Genomic DNA, 22,970 nt, shown 5'->3' with positions numbered 1-22,970 from the left:
GTTGAAATGCAGTTATCAAAATATTTTTTAAAAATAAGCTCATACTTAGCTATTTTCACTAATACAGTGATCTAAGACAACTCTGAAGGACCCAAGATGAAAAATGTTATCCATCCCCAGAGAAAGAATTGATAGTATCTGAATACAGATCAAAGCATAAGTTTTTTACTTGCTTTGTTTATCTTGAGGTGTTTGTTTTTGAGGGAGGAGGTCTATGTTTCTTTCACATGACTATTATGGAAATGTTTCACATGACTTCATATATATAACCTGTATCAAATTGCTTGTCTTCTCAATGGGGGGGGGGATAGGGTGGGGAGGGAGGAAGGGAGAGAAATTGGAACTCAGAGTTTTAAGAACGAATGTTAAAAATTGTGTTTACGTGAACTGGAGAAAAATAAAATCCTAAATAAAAGAAAAAAGTAAGTTCATAGTCATCACATTAAGAATCTCTGCTATATGGAAGGGGGAGGTATAGGTGATTTAAGATTGTTTAAAAAGAGATACCAACAAATTTTTATTTTTAAATGTGCTGCTATAAATATTTTTATATACACAGGACCAGTCTCTCTCAGACTTTCGGTACAGGCTGAATATTAGTATCATGAAGTATAGCTTAGTGAATTTTTAGGATAGTTCCAAATTGTTTTCTAGAAGCATTAGATCAAGGCTTAGCTTAACCAGTGTACATTAAGGTGGACATGCCTTCCCACATCTCCAACATTTACCATTTTTGTCTTTCGTCATCTTTGCCAATCTGAGTATAAGGTAAAACCTCAGTTCGCATTTTGTTATTCTTTGGAGCATTGTTGATAGTTCACATTTCAGCCTTTAACTACCCATTAAAAAAATTAAGCTCAACTCTTTGTTCTTATGATGAAGCTTGGCCCTGGAATAGAGTTGAGAAAATACACTTCTCTCTCTTCTTTGCAGAAGTGGGAGATGATGAGTGTGGAATATTGTATGCACTGTTAGACTTAGTTGATGTGCTAAAATTGCTTTCTCTTTCTTTTTACTCTTTGTTACAAGGAAGGATTGGATGGGTAAGTCAGAGGGGAAGGATAATATTTGGAAATGAAATTGATATCAAAACCAAGGATATAATTTAAAAAAAAAAACTTCATACCATTAGCTGACCTGTCTACTGGGAAATGATTTTTTTTTTATCTTAAGTATTTGTCTCAATTCTCTATCTTGGAGATTATGATACGATGATTTCCCAGTTTGACAGTTTCTCTTCTCTTTCTAGATAATTGATTTTGTTTATGCAAAAGCTTTTTAGTTTTATGTACTCAAAATTGTCTTATCTGTTATGATCATTGCTATACCTTGATTAATTTTTCCCCTAGCCATGGATCTGAAAAGTGCCCCCTTCATTCTCCTTTAATTTTTTTTTTTTTAAACAACCTCCAGATAGAGAGTTCATGGACAGTTTGAAGCATTTTTTTTTTTCTTTTTTGGACATGGCTAATGCAGAAAATTGTTTTGCATGACTATACTCATCTGTAATGGATTTTGCTTTTCTTGACTTCTCAGTGGGTAGGGTGGGAGAGAAAGGAAGGATGAAATTCAGAATTGAAAACAAAATTGAATTTAGAATGAACAAATAAATGTTTGGTGGTGGGTTTAGATTCTTATGTGACTTCTACATTAAGGTCACTTATCTATTTGGAATTTATTTTAATATATGGCCGCCCTAAGATGTTGATCAAAGGCTAATTTCTGTGAAACTGCTTTGCAGTTGTTTTGGGTTTTTATTTGAGCTTCTTTTCCAGTTTCTCACAAGGTTTAATAGTCCTTGCTATCTAACCTTGCTATGATTGACGTGCACTTATTTTTGCTTGTTAGATACCTATGTAGAATGCTTTCTTTGTGCCTTCTGGAGGAAAAAATGTTGGTTAAAAAAGCTCTGAACTTTTTTCTACCTTTTTTCTCCTCTCTCCCATAGGAAAAGAGAAGACAACTGGCTGCTACTGTGGACAAAGTGATGCAGATGCAGACAATTTCTCAGGACCTTGGGCAAGAGAAGGCTAAACTATTGCTAACAATGCTGTTGGCTAAAAAAGTTATGACCCATGCCCCATCCTTGTTCCGAAGCATCTTTTACATCACTGTAGATTACATTAACCAGAACCTCCTTACCTACACAAGGAACTTAACTAGACATGTAAGTTCCAAGGATGACACCTGTCTTACATTGCTGGGGGTCATCTCAAGTTTACTTTTCTATGTACCTGTTTTCATAAATCTTCTAAGAATTACAGAACCAAATGACAGGACAAATCTGAGCCGATTATGACAGCCTAGCTTCAGTTGGTTTAGAGGAATGAATGAACAAATGATAGAATGGATGAATGAAAATGGATTTATTAAGTATTTAGCATGTGGCAGTCAGATGACAAGCTTTTATTAAAATCTCACTATTTGCCAAGCACTGTGTTAAGTGTCGGGGTACAAAGAAAAGCAAAAACTGTTCCTATCCTCAAAGAGGACATTATAATGGGAGAAATAACATGTTAACTAGATACAGGCAAGACAAATACAGAGAATATGGCAGGTAATTTTGAGGGGAAGGTTCTAGCAGCTGAAGGGTCCCAGGAAAGCTCACTTACAGAAGGAATTTGAGTTAAATTCTTAAAGAAGCCAGGGATTCCAAGAAATGGAAGTGAGGAAGAGCGTGGAAGACAACCATTGCAAAAACAAGAGAACCAGAAGATGGTGTGTCATGTTCAAGGAACAGCAAATAGTCCAGTATAGCTGGATCTTGGAAAGGTTGGAAGGTGTCCAGTTGTGAAGGGTTTTAAATGCCAAATATAGGACTTTATATTTGATCCCGGAGGTAAGAGGGGGCCAACTGGAGTTTATTGAGTAAAAGGAGTGACTCAGTCAGACCTATATGACTCACCATGTCCAAAACAGATTCATTATCTTTCCCCCTAAACCCTCCCTTCTCCTAGCATCTCTATTACTATAGAGGGCAACACCATCTTCCCAGTCCCTTAGGCTCAAAATCTAGGAGTCATCCTGGACTCCTCCCTATTTCTCACCCCCCACGTCCAAACTGTTGCCAAGGCATGTTGATTTCACAACATTTCTAGAATATGCACCCTTCATTCCTCTAATACTGCCCCCACTCTAACATAAGCCTTCTGGATTACTGTAATAGCCTGCTGGTGGATCTGCCTGCCTCAGTTTTTTCCCTGCTCCAATTTATCCTCCATTCAGCCACTAAAGTGATTTTCCTAAAGCACAGGTCTGATCATGTTGCGTACCCCCTACCCCCAACCCCGTTCTCCCCACCCCACTCAGTAAACTCCAATGGCTCCCTATTACCTCCAGAAGCAAATACAAAATGCTGTTTGGCATTCAAAGCCCTTCATAACCTAGCTCCTTCCTACCTTTATAGTCTTCTTACACCTTACTCCCTACCGCATACTCTTAGGTCAGTGACACTGGTCTCCTGGCTGTTCCATGAACAAAACACTACATCTTTCAGCTCTGGGCATTTTCTGTGGCTATTCCCCCATGCCTAGAATGCTCTCCCTCCTCTGCTCTGACTGTGGATCTCCCTGGCTTAAGTCTCAACTAAAATTCCACTTTCTACTAGGTCTTAATTCCAGTGCCTTCCCTCTGTTAATTATTTCCTTTTTATCCGGTATATAGCTTGCTTTGTATAGATTTGTTTGCATGTTGTCTCCCCCATTAGATTGTAAGTACCTTGAGACTAGGGATTGTCTTTTCATACCCCTACTGTTTAGCCCAGTGCCTGGCATATAGTAGGCACTTAAGAGTTTAATTACTGACTGCCTTACATTTTAGGAAAATCACCTTGGCAGATGAGTGGAGAATGGATTAGAGTAAGGAGAGACTTGAAGCAGGGAAACCAATTAGACCTGTCTAATAACATTTCAGGTGAGAGGTAAGGAGGGCTTCACCTAGAGTAGTGGTTGTTTGAGTGAAGAGAAGGGCATGTGTGTAGATGTTGAGGAGTTACAAAGTACAAGATACAGCAACTCTCTTTTCTGTGTGACTGTAAGAAGATGGTAGTGCTCTCGCAGTGATAGGAGAGTTGTTAAGAGGGAACAGTTTGGGGATGTGTTATTTGAGATACCCACAGGACCTCCAGTTTGAGATGTGTCCAGTAAGCAGCTGGTGATGTGGGACTGGACAAAGACTATGACTTGATTATAAAGATCTGAGAATCAACTGCATGGATTTGATAATTTAACTTACAGGAGATGATTTGGTCACCACTGAGAGAGAAAAGAAAGAGGGACTGGAACTGGAAGTGTTAACAGGCATGACATGGACTCAGTGGAGATTGAGAAGGAGCATTCACATAGAGGAGGAGAACCAAGAGAGTGCAGTGCCATGAAAACCTAGAGGGGGAGAGAGTATCTAGGAATAGGTGACCGACAATATCAGGTCCTGCAGAGAGGTCAAAAAGGAAGAAAATTCAGAAAAGACCATTAGATTTGATAATTAAAAGATCATTGGTAACTTGGGAGAGGGTAGTTTCAGTTGACTGAGGCATAGAAGCCAGGTTGCAGAGGGTTTAGAAGAGGATAGCAAGAGGAGTCACCGAACACATCTTTTTCAATGCACTGTTTTAAGCTTACATTGTAACAGGAGAAAATACATGCAGAAGAGGGGCAGCCAGGGAAAGGAGTTTGGGTCTTGGGAATTGTAGGGAATGGAGAGTTGATCACCTTTCCAGAAGCAATAGTACGTTGATTTGATTATTATGTCCAAAGCAGGTGTGTGTGTTGAGTTAGGTGCAGATTGCAGGCTGACTCTGGTGGATGGGATGTGAAGGAGGGTTTGGGTCAGTCTGACATAGGTTAGGTGTTTGGTACTCACTAATCAAGCCTTTTTGGGAGTTCCAAAGCCAAGAAGGGAACAGTGATTACTCAAACCAGTCATGGACTACCTGTGCACAGTATGCTCACCTTGCTACCAATGGTTCTGGTGTCCTACCCAAAAAGAAAACTGATGCAGCTAAACCTAATTCTCAGGAAATAAGGCATTTGTAGAGGTTTGTTTTCATGCAGCAAGGAGAGATGGGAAATGGTTTTGAACACAAGGCCTCTCGTCATGACTTTTTGAGTTATTAGCAGACACAAGATGGGAGTTTTGTCATGCTTCTGGTAGGTAAGTGATGGGTTCACAGGCCCATACATGTGGAGTGTAGATAAAAATGGGTAGGACTCGTTTTTATTCTGTCACTTCATGAAAAGTTAGCATATTTTAAAACCATGTATTTGAAAGCAAAGGAGTCAGGAGAAATTCAAAGGGAAAAGTATGCAAAGTACTATTTAAAATCTTCCCTGTGCCAGAGTACCTCATTTCCATATTCAAGTCCCTGAAAAATTTAAAGGCGCTCATTCTAACTCGTCACTAGGACTCTAGGCTGTCTCCTAAGTTATGAATCAATGTTGAAGTCACAAGTGAGTACATGTTACCTAAGCATTTCATCTGAATGAAAGATTCAGTTTGTATCTGAATTATTTTTTAAAGAGACATCCTGGTTTTGTTTTTTTTTTACAGTTTCTACATGAATAAGCTGACTTCCCACTACTTCCTAATATTCATCAATGATCCCTAAAACTAACTGCTTCAGGCTACCTACTGCATTCATTTGCTATGATACTATCGATTTAAAGTACCATATCGCCAGTAGAGAAAAGGTGTAGCGAATAACGTAAGAACTCAAAGATTAAATCAAATTGAGTTTTTAAGAAGTAGGCCCTGACAAAGTTCCTGTAAAATTGCTTTTAGCAGCATGCATCCAAGCTGTCAAGAGTCAACTGGGCCTGATCGCTATAGAGAAAGGATTATGGTAGAGTCCTGAGATTTTTGATTACTGCCTGAACCACTGAAGAAGCTGAAGGGCAGCTTATTCAATAGATACAAGTCTTCAAGTCAAAGTGCTTTAAAACTTTTACCCTTCCTAAGAACTTGCAGAGCGAGATGTTATGGAGAATGGTTATCAAGGTGACCAAGATGTTTTTACACACATCTCACATATAGCTATAGGCCTAGGAAGCCTAAAAGGGGGCTCACTCAGTAACATGGATTGGTTATCTTTAAGGAACAAGGTAAGTTGAATATGCTATATTTACAGGGGCATGAGATGCCATGGCTGTAGCAGCCATGTATATGAGGTTTCTCCTTTAATTTTTTTTTATTTTAACTGTGCTGCTCTTACGTATGATCAGTGGCATCTGGAGTTACACCCCAGTAATTACAATACATTAAAACACTAAGTAATCAGTGTGGTGTAACAGGAAAGAGTGTTTGCTCATTTTATAGTCAGAGACCCTGGATCCAAACTGCAGCTCGGCCACCTGCTGTGTGATCTTGGGTAAACTGTTGTAGAATAAGGGGGTTAAGCTTACTCTAAGGTCTCATTCCAGCTTTAATTCTGGATTCCCAAAGGAAGAACTATTTCATTAGATTAATTCTAACCCTTTTGTTTTCTTGTCCTTTTTTCTCTAGGACATGGACTGAATGGAGTACCTTGCAAAGGCCATTTACCCAAACATTTGGACTATTTAAAACCTGCTTTTGAGAAAGCAGTCCAGTGTCTGATGGAATAGGAAGAGCAAATATTTTTAGATGTTATGTTTTAAGAATAAAGACATGATGAATATAGACAAGATGCTGGATTATTTGTTTTCCTGGATATTTAAAAAAACAAACAGAACTTTTAATTTGGTGATTTAGTGGAGAACAGAAAGGATTCTCTTCTCCTGTTCCTCTGAAAAGAGCTCTTTGTTACAATGCTAAGTCACCTGTTCTGTATTCATGACTTTGGCCTTTGAGCCAAAGGTGTGTCATTCATTTCTTGACATAGGGTAGTTAGTCCCCAAGTGTCAGATGCAGGGAGGCCACACTGGGGCACTCCCCAGTGTGGGCCCAAACTAGATTAAAATGTAATTGGGAAACATTTAAATTTTAAAAAAAAATATATATATATAGAACATAGGTATCAGCATCTAAGTCAGTATGCTGCCCATATGGATCCTAATATATAGTTCTGTGACACAATTTATATTTGAGTTTGACACTGCTGGCAGTTATAGATATCTACTGTTTACCACCAGTAGAACAGAAAAGAATGGAAAGAAAGTATCAATAAGGTGCACTGCTAAATTTCTGCTTTATACTTGAAATTTTATTTGATGACTTGAAGACAATTTTTAGTAAATTTTATTATGACCTATCTCATTTTCTAGGATGTGGTTAAGACTTTATATAACTTAATCATGTTTCAGTTTTGTTGATAATTTTTATAATTGGAAATAAAATTTTAAATTGGTTATCGATGTGTGTGAAAACTATGGTTAAGAAAGCAACATAAGAAAGCTGGAGATACTAGCCTTAAAAGACATACGTACTAGATGGATTGGAGTTCATACTCTAATTAAAATTGTTTTAAATTAATTTAAAAACCTTCATGTGCTGAAAACTCTGTAGTTGAAAACTGTGCTGAAAACTGACATGACCAAAATGGTACAAGTGATTAATTTCCTGAATCAATAACCATTAAAATACGTAATTAGAATAAGAAAAAAATGTGCACACTTTAAAAAAAAGAATTTTATTGTTTGTTTATTAAAGTGCAACCTTAGGGTATGGTCTTACAGCAAGCAATGTTCCATCTAAAGGAAAGGGAATATTGGAGAAAGCATGTACACACCCCTTAGAAACTAAATATATTCCACTAGGGATGGAGAAAACTTCTCAACACTGAAGAAGTAAATATCTTTCCTGTTTAAAAAACCAAATGGCACAAAAGGTTTTGAACTTTAAAGTGCTGTACTCAAACAATGGATTAGGCCACAGCTGCATTAGGTATTAACACCCAACTTTACCAGAACTTAGTGAAAACAGATGATCATGGGTAAGAAGGTTATTTAAAGGCCTCTGGCCTAGTTAATCACTACATTTTCTCTAGATGATCATCCTGGGCTTCAAAAAGCCAAGACTTTGTACTAAGTGGAAAGATTGTCCCTTAAGTTGACAAGGGTCTCCTGGAAGGTGTTGTGGGCCACGTACTGTATAGCACATACTGCTCAATGCTTTTTCACATATTCTGATTTTGAGTCACATCATCAGCTCCTCCATTTTCTGCATACCTAGCTAACACATAAAACTGCTAAAAAGGGGTTTTTACCCCTTTTACCAGGCAAGAATGATCAAAGAAAACCTGAGGATCATCTTTCCCTTCTTTCTTAACCCTGATTCCAAGGCAATCCCAGTGACAGAAACCATTCTGACAGCTCCAGAAAGAATCAGGAAATAGGCAGATTGTTGATATGGCCCCATGGAACCCTCTCTGTTTCACAGTCAGTGCCAGTTTACAGAGTTCCCAGGCACGAGTGTAAGGATGACAATGACTCTTCTTCGAAGGTGAGAATGAACATGGATCCAGATTATGGCCTTAGTGTTCATACATTACACCAAGACTTGTTCTAACGAGCCTAATCCAGCCAAAGGAATTATTTCAGAGTGGCCAAGAAGAGATCATATGATTTTAGTTTTGAATGTATCACTGTCATTTGAAAGGGACATGAACAAGATAAGAATTCATCCTGTGAACAAATGGATTTCATCAAAACCCACAAAAATGCCTTTTTTTGTGGCTCGTTAATTTAGATTATCAAGAAAGAGAATACTTTTTTTTCTGTTTTGTGTATCACAATATTAAACTGGATTGGGCTCCAATCTAATAGTTACTAAGAACATGCAATAGGTTGTAGCCAGGCCAAAACATTAGTGGTTTAAAAACCAAGCAAGCAGGAACGTCACCTCAAAGTCTAGTAACAAAACGTGTGACCAACAGAATAGAGATTAGCAATAACTACAGACACATGAGGGCAAGTATGGAGTAGCAGAAAGAGTGCTGCGCCTGGAGCCCAGACTTCAATTAAAATCCCAGTTCTGCCACTACATTGTTTCATGTCACAACCTCTCTGAACCTCAGTTCCCTTATCCATCAAAAGGGGCTGATACACTTGATTGTAAGAAAAGCATTTCGTGAGCTCAGAAATTCCACTTTCTGCCTTCAAATTGGAAACCTCATTAGGAATAGGAAATTAGATAATTTAAGACAATGGAGGTAATCTTCAGGACTCAAATGAAGCTGAAGAGCTAGAAAGTTGTTAGAAAAAACAGAAGTTTCTATCTTCAGCCTTGGCTGGATTCAGCAAGGAGCAAACAGATCCTAAAATGAATACAGCACAATGGTGTCACCAAATTGAGGACAAAGACAAAGACGCTTGAACTAAGGGCTGCCTCTTCATTAAAAAAAAAATTAAGACCCCATGAACAAGAAATTTATTGATTAAAAATAAATCAATATATATCAATATGAGGGAGTTTGGCTGTTCACATATGCTTTGTTCATTTTTATGCATTATGCATCAATACATTAAGTTTCTCAGGGGAGGATGGGAGAAATTTTTAGCAAAAAAGAACAATTAAAATATAAGGTGTCAACCATAAATTGCCAGTGATAGTTAAGGGCAGTGACTTAGATAATTCAAAAGGTCAAACAATCTAGACTATTTTTACAACGTAGACTTTGCTTCCCAATGTTTTGTTACAGCTAAGTGAGGAGGATTCAACCACCAAATACAGACAATTAGACCTATATAGATCTATAAAATAGGTACATAATAAAAATCTTAACATGGTGAGCCTGTTATTAGTTATTAGTCTTGTTCCCAATTACCATTACAGAAGTTACACTACATTAAAATTAATTTTCAAGATTTGAGTTCTCACAAAAGGTCAGCAGGTCACTCAGATGGGCTGGAGAATTTTAAATTGACCATGGATGATGCCAATGTAAATAAATGAAAGTTGACTTTATCAGATTCATAGAATGGTTCATTTCATTTGTTTCTCTTGGGAAAAAGACAAAAAGCACTCTTCTCAAAAGATGTTGGGTTTCTGCAAGCAAGATGATGTATGTAAAATGATAAATCACTACACATCTCACCTTTTCCCCAACCTGACCATCATCATTGCTAAGAGGTGCTCAATTCTTACCCAAAATCTCAAGCAGGTATAGTAGCACTTTCCAGAATCTGGTTTTGTTTGCACAGCCTATTTGCAGATATTTGTACTGACTGGGGTTTAGTGCTGCAAATTCTCTATAGGGAATGGTAATTGAGGGATGTCCCCAAAACTTCAAATGGTCATTAGTCCCAACTTGCTCACCCACAAAACCAACACGTTTTTGTTTGTTTCTTGTTTTACAAGGGGTGAAATGGCCAAAAGAGAGGCAGTGGAAAGGAAGAAGAAATGAACCACCTATAAGGTGGATAAACCAGATGCTGGAATAATCTGAATGCAGACTCTGTGGCTATAAATAGGAAAAGAACAAACAAGATTGGGAGATTTTGGATTCATTAAATTCTCATTGACTTCTAAGTTGTTTTTTTTTTTAGATGAGAACATAATGAAGACAAAACCAGTCAGGAAACTGGTTAGGCAGAAAGTGAGGCACTTAATCTGAAGGAAGAGAAAAATGAAAGACAACAGCAGCAAAGCACAGATCTGGAATGGATTATTTCAGTCAATGCTGATAAAAAAATTCCCTATGAAAGCACAATCCTCCTGTTAGAAGGTGCCAGGACAATTATACTAGTTCACAAAACAACGTGCCCATTTTCCTTCTTGCACCTCAAAAGCCAGGTAACAAGCCAGACACCCCAAATATTAACAGTTGTGCTCTAAACAGAAAATGCATTTTTTTTAAAGTTAGCTTTGTCCCTAGTAGTACAGAGGGAGTTTATTAATAGTGAGCAATAATCATAAAATTTCCCTTCTGCTCTGGTGAAATAATGGGGGAAAAAAGTTGCCTTAAGCCTTCTCTGCTTTCTGGCCTATTGCAATGCTGAGCAAACATCCCTGAGCATAATTTCAACCTGAGCTCTACATACTGAGAAGCCACATGACTGGCTGTATGTAGTGTAAACATAAGGATCCAGTGACTTCCAATTACTAACAATAGCAATCTAGCCTAGGCTAGGGTCACCTAATATTAGTCTTGAGAGGGAGTTAGATATATATATATTTTTAGATCTTTTTAAGTGTAGACACTTTTAAGACTCACAGGGGTGGACTGGCTCTTCTATTTCAGAGGAGAGGCAGGAATGAAAATACCTTACGAAAATATCTAACTACCTATTTATCTATCTTTAAATCTTATAAAGCAATTGTAAGTTTTGGCTTATAGAAAGGTATTCACCTTGGAGCCACAATTCATCCTAGTTCTTGGATGATAGTCATAGGTGAACTACAGAATGCCTAGGAAGACTTGGTTACCTAGCAATATGCTATCCTCCCAGGTTTGTGCAAGAGAATTAACATTATATCAAAGTGCTGACAATCGTCAGACACTGGCTCAACACATAGCTAACCCAACTTTCCTGGCTGGGTTAAGAAGGAAATTAAATGACTTAGTTATTTATGTGACAGTAAGCGACATCTTTTAGGCTTTGAATTGCCCGCAAGCTGGGCTAAGCAGTGTTGGTAGATGCCCCCGGTTGACCTGTGGATTATGAGAGAACGAACAAAAAGGAGAGTAGAGTGATGTGAAACAAAGATGCACGTGGAGAAGGATGGAGTCACCCATGCTCCCTCAAGCTGCATGTTCCTAAGATATAAAAGCACTTAATAGGCCTAAGCTCATTCTTAATCTATAAACCAAAGGAACTAATAAAAGACTGGCACGAATGATAACTTTCTTACACTAGTAAGGTTTAAGTGGTCTCTTATTGTCTCTCCAATGATCCACATCATGGGATCATAGGAGTTAGAACTAGAAAGGTGAGCATCTAGACCAGTGGGCAACCAGCAGCCTCGAGGCCGGCCCTCTAGATCCTCAAGTGCAGCCCTTTGACTGAATCCAAACTTCACAGAACAAATCCCCTTAATAAAAAAATCTGTCCTGCAAAACTTGGACTCGGTCAAAAGGCTGCAACCAAGGACCTAGAAGACCATATGTGGCCTCAAGGCCACAGGCTCCCCACCCCTGATCTAGACTTAGTCTCTTTTCACAGATGAAAACTCTCTCCCTGATATTACATAAAATTTCAGATCAGTTCTTTTAAAAACCAAACAGAATGTAATCTCCTAATGTTTTCCACAGCTTCGTCTCTGAGAGAGGCCCTTGATCCTACTAGCTTTTTGGTGTATGTGGTCGAAATCTTGGATGACTGTGGTGAAAAAAAGTCTCACAGCCTGCCTCTCTCCTCCCTAATTAACTCAAGGCCAGTCATACAGTCATGAACATGGACACACACACACAACCTTACAGGAAAAGTAATTCTAACATGAAAAAAGTATATCCTAATTTAGGCCAGTCATATCAGAGATCAACTTTCTCATCGACGAATGGTGGTGGGAGGGGGAGAGGGATTTCACACTGAAAAGTGGAAGCTGATACTCTAAGACAAAGGAAAGAATAGATTTTCCTAATGTGAAATGAGAATTTGATGATAAACTAATTGAGAAGATAGTTCTTATAGGTAAATATGCTTTTTATGGGCAATAGGCTTTTTATATAAAGGACAAAATACACCAAAAGTAAAAACGTTTCAGAAAAATCATTAGCTACAAACAAATAGTTTATCTGGTAGAAGAGTGCTCAACCCCATAGGCCATTCTTTTGGGGTCGCAGAAAGTGGGATAACTGTCATCATCAACTCAAGTTCTTTGCAGATTCTTAGATGATGATTTGAGAAAAGAGAAAAATCATGAGGGTGGTTACCACAGAAACACGGGAAAGATGACCTATAAATAGCCCCTTTAATTTTTATAAAATTTCTAAGAGAAAACCCTAGAAATCTCTGAAGGTATTATTATATTGCTTCACACATTACCTTCAGAAAATAGACAAGAATCAGCTATTAAACTTAGTTTACCTAAGAGGAAATTGGAGCATAGACCAATGAAATTATTTGTCACAGTAAATCAGCAAGAGAACACAGAATGGAAACCAAGATTGCTGACTATGTCCACTCTCAATCCTCTAGAGAGCAAAAAAATAAAACTCTATCAGTGTCTGAACTTACCAAGATTGTGTTAAAAATAAATGGTGCACAGAAGATACTTAGGATTCAGATGTTCAACTGTGAAAATTGCGTGAAAGAAATGGTTAACACTTGTACTGTCCCCCCCAGAAGTGTATATTTCCCCACAGTTATTAAAACGAAAATAACTATCATTAATTTAGCACCCACAGAATACAGAGGGAGGAGGGCTCCGGGGAAGAAAACACTGATTTGCCTAAGCACAGAAAAAAGGATAAATTTATTTCTAGATTTTTAGCCTGGCTCTTTGCTGAGTATTAAAATAAATTATAAAGGAGATATATATTCCATCCAAACCAGGAAATAGGAAACTGAAGACAAAAAAACATATTTTTCAATATTCCAAAGAATGGAGCACCCTTTTTAAAAAGAGGGTAAACAAGAGGAGATGTCTGAATATTAAAAAGATGATTTCTAGAAACCAATCAAATTTGTTTTGAATTTTCATTTTAATTTTGATTTAGGGAGTCAGAAGGGCAATGGAAACATTAATACATAAGAAGTATATGCCACCTTATCCAAGAACCAAAAAAAACGGTCTTAGAAAGTTAAGGGAAGAGATAAAGAAATTGCTATTTAACTTATGCAGCAAATACGGCAAAAAAATAGGCTGGAAACAGAAGGAAAAACAAACACAGCAAACCCACACGGTTAGAGCTAAAACTATCACTTCTTTAGGCCCCTCCCTCTTCCTTCTTATCTTTCTTGAAGGGAAAAGAAAGCAAGCACACACACATAACCTTGTAAGGTTAAAATTCCCTAATTAGCAGCTCAAAAATCTGGGTTTGCCTTTATTAGTGCCTCTTTTTTGTATTCAGCACCAGCCACTGGGCTTTAAAACCCAGGGTTTTAAAATTACATAAGAACAGAGAATTTTATTTTACTATTTTAAAAAAAAGGTCAAGATAAACTAATCAGTTCTCTTCATTACCATCTTAGTGAGTTACAATTAAAAAGACAAATTCAAGATGCAGAAATAAAAATGCACACAAACCAAATCTGACTGCCATAATCTCAAAGAACAGTTAGTGTTCAAGGGGTTTTCTGGTTCTTAATTCATTCAAAATTGTGCTAATTCTGGCTATTTCTTGAGCTACGCTAAAACCTAGACAACATAAAGTCCTAAGCAAATCTCAGGAATGACAAAATACACTGCATCCATAAAACTACAGAAGCTAGATAAATTTTTAGTTATTTTCTTGGCCAAATAAGAAACAATATTGCTCCAGGAAGAAATTATTTTTAAAAAATGAAAAGAAATGTAAAAAACAAAGTACATATAAAACATGAGGGTTTATGGGATCAGTTTAGGTAGATGTCTTTTCAAATTAATTTTATTACAAATTACAAGATCAAAAAAAGTAATTTACATTTTCTGATGCATGTGAAATAGGTTTTTGCATCAGGCATATGTCATCTGCATGACACTATGACCTTAAAAGCATGAAATGACATAGCTCGATCCCTCTTTTGGGAAAGGAATTTGAAACACTGCCAAAGAGATAGGAGAGAGACTGTATTGAATGGAAACTAACTACACTGACTGGGAACCACTGCTTTGATTTCCTTTTGGCCTATATCACTTTACTCTGTAGAAAGAAGCATGAAGAAACCAATATTACAGTGATGGCATTCTGGAATGACCAAGCCAAACTAACACCCCAGAGGAGGCCTTGGTCTTTAATTTTACAGGTTTTCCAGCTTCCTAGCTTGACTTCAACAAAATATAAATGACTTTCTATATTTAACAAGTTGTCAGCTGGCTCCATAAACAATAGTGTATGAATCCTCATCACACTGAATTGTGACCTGTCAAGAGCTGGACATGTAATAGGAAAGACAATCAGCAAATGAGAAAAGCAGTGTCACAGACAAGTGACAATAGAGTTGATTCCACCACTGAGGGAAACGACCAGAAAAGTGAATAGGATAATTATAAAAAGGAACCAGAGCAGGTCAACTGGTCTGACCTTCGGTCTCCAAGGAAGACTAAAATTTCTCCTTCTGATCAACAGTGATTTGCCCTGTCCTCTGACTGCATAAGGAACCCTGGGTATCTCTGCTTTGGGGGTGGTTTTTGAGAGTTCTAAAGGCAGCATCTTTACAAGGCAGAGCCGTGGAAAGCTTTGGGGACTTGACGGTAAGAGCAGAGGTATAGAGCAAGCACTCTCCCATGGGGACTCAGAAGAAATTTGGGGATGAAAAGGAGCAGTGCAGTACCTGAGAGGCAGCTGAAACATAAGGGGAGGGCTCCCTCATGCTACAGGACAGAGGACGTAGAGAAAAGGAGAAGGGATGAACTGGTGTGGCTGCAACAGCAGCCAGCACCTTAAGAAAACTAGAAATTTCAGGGGGTAAACAGCAGACAGGCCAGTTGCTGGAGGAGTCTGCCACTAAATTCTTTTGCCCCCAGGAATTCCCATTTCCGATTCCGCTAAATTAACCCTTCTCTTTCACGCTCACAGAGTGAATCCACAGGATGAACACGCAAACCTATGGACTCTGTTATCAGTAACTTCACTCCAAATCCAAATGTGGTCATCTGCTTGCTTCCCTTCCCTTCACACAATCTGCTATTTCTTTCTCAGTGCCAGAGCCACTCCCACTGCTACTGCCAACATGGCGACGGCAGCAGCACCACCATACAGCAGGACAGATTTGCCCTCTGGTAACAAAATGTGCTTCTCTTCTCCAGCAGATGTGTCTTCAGAGAGGCCCTCCTTCCTTATTTTTATCTCTCCTTCCTGAGGCAGCATTTTCTTCAGCTCTGGAGTAGGCACCCCTTCAGCTTTGGGGGTTGATTTCAATGGAGGAAAACTTGGCATGGGGAACTGCAGTCCAACCGATTTCTCTTTTGCTGCTCTGACCTCTTCTTCCTCAAGTTCTACAAATGAAGATGTGGCAGGGCTGGTTTTCTCAACAGCAACAATCTCTGTGACCTGTTCCTTCTCTACCAAGGAAGTGGCAGTGGGGTCTGGAAGCAACAGGGCAGGGGCACTCTGGAGCCCCTCTTGTACCTGCAGGGCCACAGAAGCTGACACTGTCCCTTCTATTCCCTCTGGTATTTCTTCTTTCTCCACATGCACAATATCAGAATTAGAAGAGTTGTTCTCACTTCTTTCTTCCCCACCACCATTACTATCCAAACTCTTAACCTCTTCAGGATCCATAGCGATCTGTTGCCAGGACTCAGGACCCAAGGACACTGGTAAATTTTCTGTATGCCAACTTTGACTCGCTGACAGAGAAACAGGTAAGCTTTCTGACTGCCAGGAAGTGGTCACAGTTGGAGATTCTGGAGGAGTGACCTGTGCAGAATTGTCACTGGTTAGGATATAAATATCATTGTTGTCCTCTGCAATAATTCCAGGGTCCTCCTCTTCTGACTCCAGATTAAAGACAGTGCCCTAATGAAGAAGAATAAGCCAAGGTAGCAAAGATTAAAAGACTATTTCTCATATTTCCTTCCTAAACTCCAAGTACCTTACGTAGCTCAAATTTATCTAGCACTTTAAGGTCTATGATGCATTTTACATATTAATCTCATTTGCTCTTCACAGGAATCTGGTTAAGGACTATTATTATCACCATTTTACAGATGAGAAAGTGACTTGCTCAGGGTCACATAACTAGTAAGTGACAAGAGTCTGGAACTGAACCCAAGAGTACTTGATCCAAGTCCAACACTCTATGCACTGTAGAATACTGCCTCTCATGTTCAGCCCATAATATATCAATTTTTAAGTCAGTTCAGAGAAATCCCATGAAGCAGCCAGGAGCTAAGGACCCACTCACCCTTTCCTTTCCTTTCACTTGCCCTCTCCACCTACCCCAGGCCACCAAGTCCTTATGAGAGATGTCAATTGAGAAGAGTGATATGACTATTTATACCACGTGGGTGAAATGGAAGTCACTAATTCTAATCCTTCCAAGTGAGACGGAAGAATATTTGCTCTTATCATCTGCCCTGCCACTTGATCCTAAGGTCCTCTGGGCCTTATACTCTTGCTTTCTTTTTCTTTTTTTAAAGGCAATTGGGGTTAAGTGACCTGCCCGGGGTCACACACCTAGTAAGTGTCAAGTGTTTGGTCTGAGGCCGGATTTGAACTCAGGTCCTCCTGAATCCAGGGCTGGTGCTCTATCCACTGTGCCTACTTCACCATTTCTGCTAGAGATAAAAGAGAACAAACCTACTTTCTTTTCTACACGAGAGCCCTGAAAATATTTTGAGGCATACAGTTCTTTTCAGACTATGTTCTTTCCCTGAGAAGCAATATTCTGTGAATACAGTGGTGGCACATACATACAATATGGTGGTACACTTCATCATTCGTGTTAACTTCAAAGTTAAGACTAGTCACTGAAATCACCAATTCAATAGGTGAAGTTATTTTTCTTGCATTATTGTGGTTATGTAAATTGTTCTCCTCGATCCGCTTATTTCACTCTGTATTAGTTCATACCTGTTTTTCTTAATGTATCACTTCTTATAATGCAATGATATTCCATTACATTCACATACCACAATTTGTTTAGCCATTTCCTAGTTGATGGGCACAGTATCCTCCCACAACATCTTAGAACCTCCATTTTCATCTTCTGACATTGTTGTCAATCTGAAGGAATTGCAGATAAACCTCAGAGCTGTTTTAGTTTACAGTTCTCTTAATACTAATGATATGGACTATTTTTATCTTCTAAGTTAAGATTTTTTTGTTAAGTATATATACTTTGTGTAGTTAAGATTTTTTTGATTAGTCATAGATGTGAACGTTAGCTTATTCCCTACAGTGGCCTGTTCTGGCCACATGTGTGAGCCTGGGCAAGTCACATTATCTCCAGGTGCTCCAGGTAATTCTTAATGACTTTATGTTTTAGAGAAAATGTTGATCTCTACTGGTGTAGAAAATTCCTCAGTAGGCGCTCCCTTCAATGTTGAAATTACAGATATAGTAAGAAAAAAGTGATATTTTTATTTAGGTCATTTATCCTTTTGGAGTTAATTGTACTACATGGTGTAAGCTCCAGGTCTAAACTTCATTTCTGCCAAAGTGCTTTCCAGGATTCTTAGCAGTTTTTGCCACACAGGAAGTTTGTTACAGGTGGTCATTAATTGGGAAATGCCTAATCCAGCTCAGTATCTGGTGCTCTAAAATTTATAAAACACTATGCTAACTACGTTTGATTGCTTGTGGGTCTTGTTTACTCAATCTGTTCCATTGATCAACTTTTCCTATTTTTAAACTGGTATTATTTAGTTTTAAGGATCACTGCTTTACAGCATAGTCTGATATGTGATGATGACTCCTGAACTTTTGTGGGTTTAAATGAATCCATTTACTTAGTAACTTTTTTCTTTTTAAAACACATTGCAAGGTCTTTATTTGGCCAGAGAAAACCTGTTGTGATATGTGAACATTCACCTACTACTCTATTTGGGGGCTATGGGGTAGTAGTGGATGTTGCAAGCATCATGGACAACAAGATGATGAATGGCCTTTGTGCTCACAAGTCTTCCTCAGGTTCACAATTTATATTTTGCTTCCTCAATTGTGACAATGAACAGCAAGGTAGTCCTTGATGTCATGTCATACACTAGACAGAAATGCTAACCAGTCTTCTCAATGGTGATGACATCCATGAAGCAAGCAAGAGCAGGTCATGCGCATGTGGACCTTGTCATCAATCTTGATGAACCAATGTATGCGTAGCTTAACCTTATCCCCCTCTGTCAGGTTGCACCTGAATCAGCTGTGGAAGAAGATGATGAGTGGGAGGTACTTCCTCAGTTATGAGAGCCTGTGGATGGCCTGAGAGCAAACCCCTCAGTTAGCGTGTGAAGCATCCAGTGTTTGTGGGGCAGCCATTTGCTTCGGGCGCTCCTTGAACCCATGAGCCATGCCTTTGGCACACCACGGGAAATAGTAACTCCTTTTTTCATAGATAGTGTAAAGGTAAATTTCAACCCATCCTCTGTCCTACTTATCTTAAACTTCAAATTAATGAAATTTTGCCATATTTCCCTTAATCATTCAGTATTAATATATCAGAAATCTGTTTTTTCACAATCTGACAGCCTAGGCAGTGATAGAAATCTAGTTTCCTACAAGGAACAGTAAACAAGAGTAGACTTTTCCAAAGGTATATTAAAAACATTTATCTAAGATCACTATTTCCCAGTTAAGACTAATTTTAACACATATCCTATAATCTTTTAATATGGTATATAAGCCCTAAGAATCTAAGCCATTAATATCAAGACCCAGGGCCAAATTCTAACCTACTGGGAATATAACATATGAAGGAAACAACATCCTTTGGATGTACTTAATTGGCCATATTTCTTTAAGAGGAGAGCTAAACAGAAATGATAAAGGTAGAATGAGTGATGCTTCAAGAATTGATTCCTATTCCATTCCCTATTCTCCTTGAATACCCCTTATATCATCTATAATTAACCAATTCTTCAATGGTTTTGCTTAGTTGTTCTTTAACTTACAACCTAGTCAGACCAAACAAGAAGGAACATCCTGGCCATCTAGTCTCCCAAGGGCAAGGTGGTATAATCAATTTTTATGTTCAAAACAACCTAGAGAAATCTTCAAATTCCATTGCTATGTGACAGACAAAAAGGATGAGAACAGAGGGAAGAATCAAGATAGAAGCCCCCCCCCTTACCCATCCGCCTTGCTGAATTATATAATTTGCAGCACAGTCCTCCAGATACCACACACCAAACTGTATCAATGCAGTAAGATGATCCTCTCCTCGTCTTGTCAATTCCATTAGCATTTGCTGTAGTAGAATCAGAGGCACCAAAACCTTCAAAAAAAGAAGAGGGGAAAGTAAGATTTTAAATTTGAAAATGATTTTTTAGTGCTAACTATCAGGGAAGAACTGACTATAGTGTATAGATGAGAGCAAATTTCTCTCCAACAGAGAAAAAAGGCTAACAATCTCCAATACGATTGTCCTGAGAAAATATACAGATTTCTAAAATAGGGAGACCCATGTATGGCTGTATATATGATTCAAAAAAGAAACTGCACTTACAACAGAATGGCAGCTACGTCAAGGCAGGAACTCTTTTTTAATTTTTATATCCCCAACATCTAGTATAAACTCCACATGAGCAAGGATGCTCTTCTCCTTAGCAGTGTTCTTTCTCTTCAGATACCTCCATTGAAAACTGGGGTGCCTTTTGAAACTATTGAGGGACTCCAGCATACAGAATATCCTGGCTGCCAGGAGGAAGGAGCTCCTTAATTAATATATTTGACCTCGTCACCTTCTAAATCACTGATTCGGGCATACGGCCTCTGGTCCCCTCATAGTCCTGCAGTTAGAACAGTCTTCGCCTTGCAAAATATCCTTTATTTCCCTGATCCCAGACAAAGCAATACAATTTTGCTACCACCACCACAGGCTGATAATCAACCATCATCCTGACCCCATGGAAGGAATATCATCACCCTGTGGTTAACTAACATGAATGCAAGCCCAGGCTCTGCTCCCATCATCCTAGAGCAGTGATTTGTGTGAGCAAACACATCTGCCTAATCAGTCACTAGGAATGTCCCAAGATTCCATTCAAATTTCACATGTTAGTTTGCTGAAGCCTATATGGTAATATGGTCATTGAAACTGAGGTGGGTTCTTAATTCTCCTCTTCACTCCCATTCTGTTCCCTGAAGGCCCCAATCTAAGTAATATTCAGCACATTCTCCATTAGAACCTTTGCCAAATAGTCAGGCAAGACTACATTGCCCACAGGTTGCCTATCAATCTGAACATTGATCACCCAAGCAGTAGTTACACTACTGCTCCCCTGTCCTCAAGGTATGGTCCTTAAAACCAAAAGCATCCACAACAGTCTCCAACACTTAAATACACAAGGACATTTTGTTTTCATTTTCCTTATTATTAGGGATCCAACTTTTCTAAAATTGTTGGTAAAAGCCAGTAGATATTAGGTTTGGGTTTTTTTCTGAGGGGGTAGGCAACTGGGATTAAGTGACTTGCCCAGGGTCATACAGCTAGTGTTTGAGGCCAAATCTGAACTCAAGTCTTCCTGACCAGGGCCAATGCTCTATCCACCATACCACCTAGCTGCCTCAATATTGGTTTTTACAATTTTTTACTCTGCATGTCAAACTCTTTAACCACCAATGTGTTAATATCACAGGGTGAGAAGGGGCCCCTTCCTTATCCCATTTAAAGGGCAACCCATGAGTTCTCCAGCCACAGGGTACCAGACTTTGACCATTCAATTATCAAAACTTTTGTTTCCACATTACCCTTCCCAATTCAACCACAAAGTCATTGTGATCCAAACCTGCAAATTAATACTAAATATTCTGGATCAATCCATATTTGGAGCCAGTGCTTCAGGCTTAGAATTGAAATGCAATGAAACACCGGGGAACTATAAAAAGCAATGAAAAAACTCAGGGGCAGCTAGGTGGCACAGTGGATAGAGCTCTGGCCTTGGAGTCAGGAGGGCCTGAGTTCAAATCCGACCTTGGACACTTGACACTTACTAGCTGTGTGACCCTGGCCAAGTCACTTAACCCCAATTCACACACACACACACAAAACCTCATAATAAAGGCTTAAAGATAATTACTAGTGTAAAATGAGGTTAGAAAGGTAAATTGGGATTAGGTTGTGAAAGGCTTTTAAAAGTCAAACAAAAGAGTTTGTATTTTATGCTAGAGTTCATTGGGAGCCGCTAGAATTTACTGAGTAGGGAGTAATATTACTGGTAATACGGTCCATCCCTTTCCACTTTGGCAGCTGTGTGGAGGATGGATTAGAGTGGGGAGACTTGAAGCAATGATACCAACTGGGAGGGAATTTCAGTAGTCCACGCAACTGGTAATGAGAAACTGTGAACTAAGACATATAAAACTCAGCATCTTCCCCCTAAAAACTCCTCTCACAAACTTCACTATTGTAGTTGCAGTCACAACCATTTTTTCAGTATCTTATGTCCTCAACCTCAACTTCTCCTTCACCCCACATATCTAACCTGTTGCCAAATCTTCTGTTTCTCTACTTCCATAACAACTCTTGAATTCATTCCCTTCTCATTACTCATACTGTCATGAACTTAGTTCACAGTTTCTCATTACCAGGTGCATGGACTACTGAAATTCCCTCCCAGTTGGTATCACTGCCTCAAGTCTCCCCACTCTAATCCATCCTCCACACAGCTGCCAAAGTGGAAAGGGATGGACCGTATTACCAGTAATATTACTCCCTACTCAGTAAATTCTAGCGGCTCCCAATGAACTCTAAGATAAAATGCAAACTCTTTTGTTTGACTTTTAAAAGCCTTTCACAACCTCATCCCAAATTACCTTTCTAACCTCATTTTACATTATTCCCCTTCCTGTACTCTACAATCTAACCAAACTGGCAGTCTTGCTGTTCCTCACACATAGGATCCCATGTCCCTTCCATGTCTTTATGCTGTCCAACTGTCATGCCTGGAATGCACTTCCTCCTCACTTCACCGGGTGGCATCCCTTACTTCTTTAAGGTAGTCCAAGCATCATCTTCTAAAAGAAGCCTTTCCTAATCTCTCCAACTTCTGACACTACCTCATTTTTATTCTGCATATGCTCACCTATGTCCAGGTTTTCTCCTCTGATAGAATATCAAACAGTCCTGCTCTGAAACTGTGAACCAGCAGGAGAACAACTCAGTAGTTAAAGAGTCATGTGCTTAAGGAAAAAAAAAAAAGAAAAGAAAAGAAAAGAAAAGCTTTGGGACCATAAATACAACATGTGGGGCTACTAAACTCAACTCACTGATGTGGTAGTGAAAAGCAACTAAAAATTCACGTTCTGTTTTGGT

The 22,970-nt window shown here is 38.8% G+C and overlaps 2 protein-coding genes across 3 annotated transcripts in view; one reads left to right on the top strand and one right to left on the bottom strand.

Moving 5' to 3' along the window:
• The window catches only part of BID (BH3 interacting domain death agonist), a 51,219-nt gene extending 44,560 nt beyond the window's left edge, over window positions 1-6,659 (top strand). The window contains exons 5-6 of the mRNA XM_027857287.1: window positions 1,949-2,167; window positions 6,499-6,659. Of these exons, the coding sequence (XP_027713088.1) occupies window positions 1,949-2,167; window positions 6,499-6,510 (231 nt within the window). The 3' untranslated portion in view covers window positions 6,511-6,659. The remainder of the gene's footprint in view (window positions 1-1,948; window positions 2,168-6,498) is intronic.
• A 5,350-nt stretch (window positions 6,660-12,009) lies between these two features.
• BCL2L13 (BCL2 like 13) overlaps window positions 12,010-22,970 on the bottom strand; it is a 50,743-nt gene continuing 39,782 nt past the window's right edge. For both annotated transcript variants that reach the window (XM_027857281.1, XM_027857282.1), the window contains exons 6-7: window positions 19,788-19,931; window positions 12,010-16,516 (exon numbers count right to left, since the gene is read on the bottom strand). In XM_027857281.1, coding sequence (XP_027713082.1) covers window positions 15,683-16,516; window positions 19,788-19,931 — 978 coding nt within the window. In that variant the 3' untranslated portion in view covers window positions 12,010-15,682. The remainder of the gene's footprint in view (window positions 16,517-19,787; window positions 19,932-22,970) is intronic.

Source organism: Vombatus ursinus, unplaced genomic scaffold, assembly GCF_900497805.2.
Source record: "Vombatus ursinus unplaced genomic scaffold, bare-nosed wombat genome assembly UNPS02012082.1, whole genome shotgun sequence".
NCBI classification, from domain to species: Eukaryota; Metazoa; Chordata; class Mammalia; order Diprotodontia; family Vombatidae; genus Vombatus; species Vombatus ursinus.
This window is presented reverse-complemented; position numbering and strand designations above follow the sequence as displayed.